We start from the raw sequence: 9,191 nt of genomic DNA, 5'->3' as shown, positions 1-9,191 counted from the left end.
TGCCCCATTGCTGGCCAACCCAACTCAGGGCAGAAGGGACCATGTGGATGACTAGTAGACCCCTTTAGAGGGTCATGCAGCAAGGCGGTGGTCAGAACAAAGGTGGGCATCCTTGTGTTGTCTCTACATTCAACCGAGAAAGGAAAACAATAATACCTGAGCAGGGCTGGGCGTTCTGGGTGGTATAATTTTAATATTTCATTTGTGCTATGAAGTAGTCTAGTACTGTCTTGCACCAAAGAGTCTAGATTCTTTTCACTTTTGATTTTGGGTGACTTCTAAGTTGAGAGTAGGGTCTAGGGGCAGAGAACACGCTCCTGTCTTCAGGAAGCCCACTGTCTCAAGGAAAGGACAGACCCCTGTCCTGAGTGCTCACAGCACAACTTCCTTTGAGGCAGGAACTCTGAGCCACATTTGCAAAAGGGATCAGCTGGAGTGAAAGGAGGTGGACAGAATGAGAGGGCAGAAGATTCTTGGAGGAAGTGCCTGTCTGTCATGGGGCCGCTCTCTCCTCAGCTTCTCCACTGTCCCCAGGGCCTCCAGCACTACATCTCCAGTTCTCCCTGTCCTGGCCACGGCCCAGCCACCATGACAGGCACACCAGTGGAGGAATCCCTCTTCCAAATCATCCACTGCTACCACCAGTATGCAGCCCGGGAGGGAGACGTGGAGACCCTGTCCCTGGAGGAGTTGAAGGCTCTGCTTATGGACAATGTACCACGCTTCATGGAGAGCCTGGTGTGTGGGGTCTGGGGTCAGGTGGGGATGAAGTATAGGGTTGGTTGTGGGGTTGGAAGCGAGTAGTGAGGGTGTAGATACATGGAGTTACCTCCCAAGAGAATTCCTACTTAGGGGAGGAGGAGGAGGGAGTTGGGAGGGCAGGATCTGCCAGCTTTATTTCCCTTCCCTCCCTCTCCTGAAACTTCCTGCCTGGCCCCACTTCAGCCCTAATCCCCGAGACTTAGTCCCAACCCAACCTGTTTATTCCTCTGCTCATCCTGTTTCCTGAGAGAATAGGTGCTGATCTTTCCTCTGCCTGAAGCCCCATTCAGTCAGAGATCCTGCCCTGAACCTGCCCTTTTAGCCTCAGCCCCTTCTGGGTACTGGCACAAACCTCCCCTGTCCCTGTGCTTGGGGGAGGACAGTTTGGGCAGAAGCCAGGTGGGGGTAGGGAATGTAATCTCCCCTTCCAGCTGCTGTCTGAAGGGCTAACAGAGGCTCTCGGACCAGCCTGGGGCTCAGAAACCCTCTCAGGCCTGCTCGTCTTCTCCATTATCAGAGTCTGTGATTACCAAGTGTCTTGGGGGCTGCAAGGCTGGCAGGAGTGTCTGTGGGGTAATGCCCTCTGCCCTCAGCGCCATGCCTGGAGGGGTCTCTGGACTGTCACCTCCAGTGGACTTCAGGTCCATGCCCTGAAGGGCACTACATTCCAAAAGCAACGGTCCTTTGTTCATTGCGCGTCTCCCCCTTACCTACTTTTGGGAAACATCAGAGGAGAGTCCTGCCCTCAGTTTACTGGAGTGTAGCTGTGAGGGTCACAGAGGGGACTAGGGTGACTTTCTTTCCAGGGCCAACTGTCTGTAGCCCATGGGGCTGGGCCCGATGCTCACAGCACCCCCGCCCCTGCCCCACCCCAGGTTAAGGGCCCCCAGGGACAGACACTAGACCAGGGGGGCTGAGGTGAAGGAAGCCAGGGAGAGCCTGCCCTAGCAGGAAGCCTTCAGTTTTGGGATCAACCAATTTTGTGGAGATAAGATTAGGTGAATTAGATGGTGGTGGGCGGCAGGAGAAACAGAGGGTATGGAGCTCCCCATGGAGATGAGGGCCACCCTCCGGGCCCCCAGCTGCTGACAGATGCAACAGGTTTCTTCCCTGTAGGCTTTCCAAGGACTCCACTCTGAATCTCCACACCCACCAGCCAAACCCTGCTGGAACATGCTCCACAGGCCCTGCCCAGGACTCTGTTCTCGTCCCTGTCTTCTCACCGCACTGCACACTGACCCTGGCCTTCTTTCTCACTGCCCCTTCAACCCCACGTGCATTTGTTCCTCCCCTATTCTGTCTCCGATCTTCATCCCTCAGGGCCACCTGCTCTGGGACATACTGGACACCTCAGGGCCCATGATGTTCTTTCCCCTTATTCTGCACTTTCTGCAGGGGACACAGGCTAAGTGTCATAAATAAGTCCTGAGCAGACGCCACAGCATGCACACATCTGATCCCACCCCCTGGTGGCCCTGCGATAGTGCTGGAGGTGCAGACACGAGGGGCAGGTGGGCTCTGCCTGGAGGAGCTCCCAGTGTGAAGCAGGGGCACAGCCTTCCATCCCAAAGCTCCTGGACTGGTGGCCTCTGCAGGGAGGCTGCCAGGGCAGCTGGGCAGACAAGTCAGGAGGTGCCAGGCCGCTCAGCTTTGCCCAGCAGCCAGGCGGTCAGCCAGCCAGTGGTGCCCAGGCTGCACTGTCAACCCACACAGCCCTGGGGCCAGCTAGCTGAGGTGCCCGCCATGTCTCCGCCTCTTAGCCTGATTCCATAGCATAGGGTGCCCTGGCCTCTGCCCGAGTGATGGGCTGTTTGCTGCAAGCCTCTTGTGGCTGGGCCATGCCATGGTGCCACGCAGGCAGTGGAGGCACGGCCCTTTGCTGTGGGCCATGTGCCTGGGTTGATGGGTGACCCTCTGCCCCTCCTCAGGGCCGGAAGGAGCCCTACTACATCTCAGAGTTGTTCCGGGCTGCAGACAAGAACAAGGACAACCAGATCTGCTTTGATGAGTTCCTCTTCGTCCTGGGCCGTCTGGTGAGGGACTACCACCTGCACTACCACCGGCAGCAGTGTGCCCACTACTGCGCCCAGCACAGCCTCTACTAGCAGATGTGTGGCCGCCTCCACCGCAGGGGCCTGTCCGGGAGCGGATGGAGAGCTCTGCCCAGTGAGTCTGTGTGTACCCACATGTGTGTGCAACCAACAGCTGTGAGGGAAGAGAATAAAGCAACCCCATAAATGTGTCCTGGAATTCTTTAGTTCATGGATTTGGGCATCTGCTGTGCGTCCTACATCGGGGACCATCCATTTAGGGTGAGAGATACAGCCCCAGTCTCCAGGAGCCCCTGTCTGAGGGGGGAGGCATGGCCCTAGTCCCCTGGAGCCCCTGTCTGTGTGGGGAGACATGGCCCTGACCTCCAGGAGCCCCTGTCTGAGGGGGGAGGCATGGCCCGACCTCCAGGAGCCCTTGTCTGAGAGGGGAGGCATGGCCCTGACCTCCAGGAGCCCCTGTCTGAGGGGGGAGGCATGGCCCTGACCTTCAGGAGCCCCTGTCTGAAGGGGAAGGCACAGCCCAGCCTCCAGGAGCCCCTGTCTGAGGGGGGAGGCATGGCCTGGTCTCCAGGAGCCCCTGTCTGAGCGGGGAGACACGGCCCGGCCTCCAGGACCCCTTGTCTGAGGGGGAGGTCTGGCCTGACCTCCTGGAGCCCCTGTCTGAGGGGGGAGGCATGGCCCCAGTCCCCTGGAGCCCCTGTCTGAGTGGGGAGGCATGGCCCTGACATCCAGGAGCTCCTGTCTGAGGGGGGGAGGCATGACCCCAGTCTCCTGGAGCCCCTGTCTGAGGGAGCAGGCAGGGCGCTAGTTCCCTGGAGCCCCTGTCTGAGTGGAGAGGCCCAGCCCGGCCTCCAGGAGTCCCTGTCTGAGGGGGGGCATCCATTCTCTTGGGGAGCTGCCTCTCTGGCAAGGAAGCCAGGCCTCACCGGTGATGTTTTGACCACCCATTCTCTGCACGTACATGATGGGACAGGGAGCAGGGGGGCCGACGCACACTGGACAAGGACCCACCTCGAGGGCCTAGAGGAGAGCCCCCAGGAATGAGTGTTTAAAAGTGGAGTGGCTTGGGCCTGAGAAGGGAGGATGATGCAGGTAATTGACGTCAAGGCCAGTCAGCGAGGAAAGATTGTGAGGTGGGTTTTGCACACACTGAGTCAGAGACTGGGACAAGGGCAAAGGGCAACACTCCAATCTGTTATGGTAAAGAGTGAAAAGTGGAACCTGGGCTCCCATCAATCAGGAAAGACTTCCTGGAGAAGAGAAGGGTTGGGTCTGGTTTTACTAATAAAGGCTGATGCGGGCGTTACTCTACTTGGGGCTATTGTGACTCACCATCCAAGTCCTCTGTGGTCTCTCACCCCTCCCAGCAGGGATCTGCCCCCCACCCCTTGTCTCTGTGTTTATTTTTCTCTCTCTCCCTGGGAGCCCAGGAATCTGATGAAGAGCATCTCCTTTATGCAGAGTCTTCTCTGCCTTTAGGCCTTGCTGGGGCCCATCTTGGTGGGCTTCTTCTCAGAGGATGGTCTGCAAATCCATGAGTGTATTGTGATGAAAAAGATGTGTTTTCAACAAACGATGGCGGGGGTGGGGGGGAGGGGGGGCCGGCATTTACGGGACTTGGTTTGGTTCTCTCCAGCAGCTGGGTCTGTGTGCCACAAGGGGGCAGTGCCCTATGGGCTGAGCTGGGGCCTTCGTTTTTGACCAATCGAGCTCTGAAGCAGGGTGTTGTTCCCAATGTGCCCTGGGCCTTGCCGGCACTGACAACACTTTGCCCCAGCTGTCTCCCTCTGGACCTTCCTGGGGACTCCATGGGGCCTGCACTACCCAGTGCAGGTGAGTGTCCTGCTGCACCTTGGGAGTGTTTTACCTTCTGTGTCCTCTGCCAGTGAGTGGATGCATGTGTTGGAGGAGGAATGCAGGAACGGGGCCTGTGGATGGACTCTGATGCCTGCATCTGTGCTGCCTCCTGTGGGCCTCTTAGTCATGACCAGAGGCATGGATGACCAGGCTACCAACCTCCTCCAGGCCCAGGGGATGATTCTTCCTGCCTGTCTCATCTGAGACTGCTGAGTTCCACAGATCTTTGGGTGCTAAGGGGCAGCTCAGCCTAGACCTCCTGCCCTTTCCTGGGGTGTGGAGAGGTGTTTCTGCACTGGCTCTGCTGGTGTGGCTTCATTTCCTCAGCCTTGGGCCCAGGCCTGGTTGGACTCTTGGGACACATACCTAGGACCCAGTTCTTTCCTGTAAGTAGGAGCAGGTTCTGCTCCCCTGGGTTGCCCCACATCCGTTGGTCTGATTATAGGCCCTGCCTTTTCCCCTGATGTGCTTACCCAATTCTTGACACCCCTCCTGCCAGGTCACTCAGCCTGGCTCCTGTTCCCCCTGAAGCTCCTTAGGCTGTCTATCCAGGGGCTGGGGAGCATCTCAAGGGCAGTTTCATGGCCTGACTGGTGCAAACTCCCCGGACAAGCACACGATGCCAGAAGGGGGTCATGGCTCACGTCTGCCTTGGGTCTCCCCCACTGGACCTGGGGCCTGGTTTTCCTAATTCCTGGATGAAGAAAGCTGTCTCCACTGGGACTGGCTTCAAGGGAGGCATCTCTTCAGGGCTCAGGGGCCTGGGATGACATCATCAGCCTCACCCTCACCTCCACTGGGAGAGGTCAGTGTGAGCTCCATTCCAGGCTTGTGAATGGATCCTAAGAAGGGTCTCAGAAAAGCCACTTTTTTTTTTGTTCTAATGTGTGCTTTTTGGCTCATAAGCAGAACACATGTCCATAGGAAGAAACTTGAGTAACTCCCTGTGCCTCAGTTTCCTCATCTGTCACATAGGGATAATTGTACCTGTAATGTCCACTTTGCAGGGTTATCAAATGAGGCAGTGATACAAAAATACTTTGAAAATATATTGTGCTATTTGGGGTAAGTAAGGTGCTATTATGCCAGGCCATATAGGAGAGGCTTGGTGAACAACAGGTACAGATAAGTGCTTGATCATTGATTGAAAAGTTGTCATTATATGTGTCAGAAACAGCTCTATTTTTCTGTCACAGGGTTGACTAACCTCTTGCCAAGGAAGTTAGATTGCATTTGGTTGATGTATTTATATTCTGCCATGTTATAAAAGTGATCTAAGCTGGTGGGATGTGATAAAGGGAATTTCAGCATCATATAAGGGATAGATCAAAGTTCAATTGTGCATTCGCTTATCACCTCAATAAGTATTAGTTGAGCACCTAGTTTGTACCAGGCCCCAGGGATGTATGTGATTTCTACTCAAAGGGGATCCTGGTCCCAAAGAAAAGACAGAAAAGAAACAGATGAGTCATAACACGGTGGGGAAAATGCCATGATGTATGAAGATTTGGGTAGCATGGAGGAGAGAAGAATTAACTCAGTGTTGGTAGGGGTGTGGGGAGGAGGGTCAGAGATAGATGCAGAGCACACAGTGCCTGGCTGGATCAGAAAGAAAAAGAACGACTTGACTGGCAAAGAGCATTCCAGGCAGAGGCAGGAAGTGCATGATGTCACATCATGTCACCCAAGTAATCCGATGCACTGAATATTGTATCTCTCAGTGGGCCTCAGGTCCTCATCTGTAGAATGGGGATTATGACAGTACAAACTTCATAGTTTATAGTGAGAAATGGATTGATGTAGGTAAAGCACGTACAACAGTTCCTGGCACGTGGTAACAGCCCAATAAATGTTTTTTTTTTTTTTTTTTTTTTGCTATTATTTGTTCTTATTATTGATTGCTTGCTGTTAGTATGTATTCCAGTCCCTGTGCTGGGTCCTATGGAGGCAGAGATGGATGGTCCATTCTGGGTCCTTGAGGGCTCACAGCCCAGCTGAGGAGTCAGGCACTCGTGAGAGCAGTCGTCCCAGTGTGTACCCACCCAGTGCTAGCTCTGCAGTGCGCTAAGTACGTCACACATCCTTTGTGTAAACTGTTTATTAAAATATAATACATATTAACAAAGTCCACAGGGGCGCTTGGGTGGCTCAGCCCATGAACGTTCGACTCTTGATTTCAGCTCAGGTCATGATCTCACGGTTTGGGAGTTTGAGCCTGGCGTTGGGCTCTGTGCTAACAGCACAGAGCGTGCATGGGATTCTCTCTCTCCCTCTCTCTCTCTGCCCCTCCCCTGCTCCTGCTTTCTTTCTATCTCTCAAAATAAATAAATAAACTTTAAAAAGTCTGCAAATCATAAATATTTTTCATTTGTTATTAGTCCTCACAACACTATAAGGTAGATTTCATTAATTTTTTAGGAGGAAGCATTTAAACATTTTTAAGTTTTTAATTGTGGCTATATATATATAAAATTTACCATCTACGTGTATTGTTCAGTTGTGTTAAATATGTGCTCATTGTTGTGCAACCAATCTTCAGAACTCTGTCTTTCTTAAAAGTTTATTTATTTATTTATTTGAGAGTGAGAGAGAGAACCAGCACGAGAGAGGAAGAGAGAGATGGAGAGAGAATCCCAAGCAGGTTCCACACTGTCAGCACGGAGCCCAATGTGGGGCTTGAATCCACAAACTGTGAGAACATGACCTGAACTGAAATCAGGAGTTGAACACTTAACTGACTGAGACACCCAGGTGCCCCGGACTCTTTTTATATTGCAGCTGAAACCCTAACCCAATAAACGCTAACTCTTCATTATTCCTCCCTGAGGCCCTGGCAGCCACCATTCCGTTTTCTGTCTCTATGAATTTGACTACTCTAGAGACCTCATATAGGTGGAATCAAACAGCATTTGTCTTTTTGTGTCTGGTCTATTTCATGCAGCATCACATCTCCAAGGTTCATCCATGTTGTAGCATGTGTGAGAATTACCTTCCTTTTTAGAGGCTGATAATACTCCATTTTAAGTATATACTACATTTTATTTATTCACTCATCCTTGGATGGACACCGGCTTGTTTCTACTTTTTGGCAATTGTAAATAATGCTGCTGTGATCATGGATGTATAAATATCTATTTGAAACCCTGATTTCAATTATTTTGGGTATAGACCCAGAAGTGGAATTACTGGATCACATAGTAATTCTGTCTTTAACTTTTTGAGGAGCCATCGCACTGTTCTCCACAGCAGCTGCACTATTTTACATTCCCACCAACAGTGCACAAGGGTCTCAAATTCTCCACACCCTCACTATCACTTGGGTCTGAGGTGGTACCTCACTGTGGCTTTGTATATCTTCCTTGGAGAAATGTCTTCTAGTCCTTTGCCCATCTTTCAATCAGGGTAATTTTGTTGTTGAATTGTAGAAGTTCTTTAGATATTTTGGATATTAACCCCTTGTCAGATAAATGATTTGCAAATATTTTCCCCCATTCCGTAGGCTGCAGGTAGACTCTATTTTTAATCTCTTCCTAATAATTGAGGTAACTAAGTCACAGAGAGTGTAATTAACCCAAAGTTACACAGCTATAAAGTTAACAATATAATGGAGCCCAAAGAGGTATGGAAACATGAAGGAGAGGGTGCTAATCTCATCTACTTCCCCCAGGAGGTGATGATGACCTGGAGAGGCACAATGTAAATATCTGTTGAATGCATGAAGGAAGCAGAGAGATTTCCCAGCAGAGTCATGTTCTTGTCAGGTCATGTTCTGGTGCATGATTCTCTGGGCCATGACATTTCTGCACTGGGAAACTCTGAGTGAACCGCCTCACCTTCCTGGCCGTCTACTTCCGTGTCTGTAGACTGGGTGGGTTGTGTGCACCACCTTCCTGATAGGCATTTTCCAAGGCTCTTTGTGCTTTGTGTTTTGTAACAAGAGAGATGTACCACAAATCTTCAGTGTTGGAAGCCAGTTAATCTGAGTGGCATCTTGTTGTGGAAGGGGGGTGTTGTTCCTCCTGAAATCCTGGGGGAATTGGCCACCTTCTCTTCTCCCTTGGACACAAAGGTCTTCTGGCTTCTCAAAGAATCTCTTCTCCCCCACCTGACCCCCACAGAGTTGGGTTCCTCTTCAGCCCAGGCTGCTGGGGTCAGAGGCACACAATCACCCCAGAGAGGGCTGAAGGGTCCCTGCTCTGTTTATGAAGTGACTCAGTGCCTCCCACATGCAGAGGGACCCCAAGCCAGCCTCCGTGTCCCAGAGCACAGTGCACCCTCAGCTCCCAGAGCAAGAGAGCTTGGAAGGGCTGTGGGCAGCTGGAGAGAGCCTGAGAGAGCAGCGCACGTCCCACAGAGTCCAACCACGCACAAACAGCAGCAATCATAGAAACGGTCCAGCCTTCACTGCTAAAATCCAGCAGCTAAGACAAGTGTTCTTAACCTCTTAGGGGTCTTGGGCCCTTTCAAGAATCTGATGAAAGCCATGGAGAAATGTGCTTATTGATGCAAACACTCAAAATT

General features: G+C 52.1%; 1 protein-coding gene across 1 annotated transcript; it reads left to right on the top strand.

Moving 5' to 3' along the window:
- Positions 1 to 478: 478 nt before the first annotated feature.
- LOC125917672 (protein S100-A15A) lies at positions 479 to 3,004 on the top strand. Its single transcript, XM_049623808.1, has 2 exons — positions 479 to 738; positions 2,691 to 3,004. Exons 1-2 carry the CDS (start codon positions 496 to 498, stop codon positions 2,865 to 2,867), a joined length of 420 nt encoding a protein of 139 aa, XP_049479765.1. The 5' UTR covers positions 479 to 495; the 3' UTR covers positions 2,868 to 3,004.
- The last annotated feature ends 6,187 nt before the right edge of the window (positions 3,005 to 9,191 follow it).

This window comes from Panthera uncia, unplaced genomic scaffold, assembly GCF_023721935.1.
Source record: "Panthera uncia isolate 11264 unplaced genomic scaffold, Puncia_PCG_1.0 HiC_scaffold_2195, whole genome shotgun sequence".
Lineage (NCBI taxonomy): Eukaryota > Metazoa > Chordata > Mammalia > Carnivora > Felidae > Panthera > Panthera uncia.
This window is presented reverse-complemented; position numbering and strand designations above follow the sequence as displayed.

Coding starts and splice junctions, on each gene's coding strand:
- LOC125917672 (XM_049623808.1), top strand. CDS start 496: ATGGGGCCGCTCTCTCCTCAGCTTCTCCACTGTCCCCAGGGCCTCCAG. Junction 739..2,690: donor CACGCTTCATGGAGAGCCTG/GTGTGTGGGGTC, acceptor GCCCCTCCTCAG/GGCCGGAAGGAGCCCTACTA.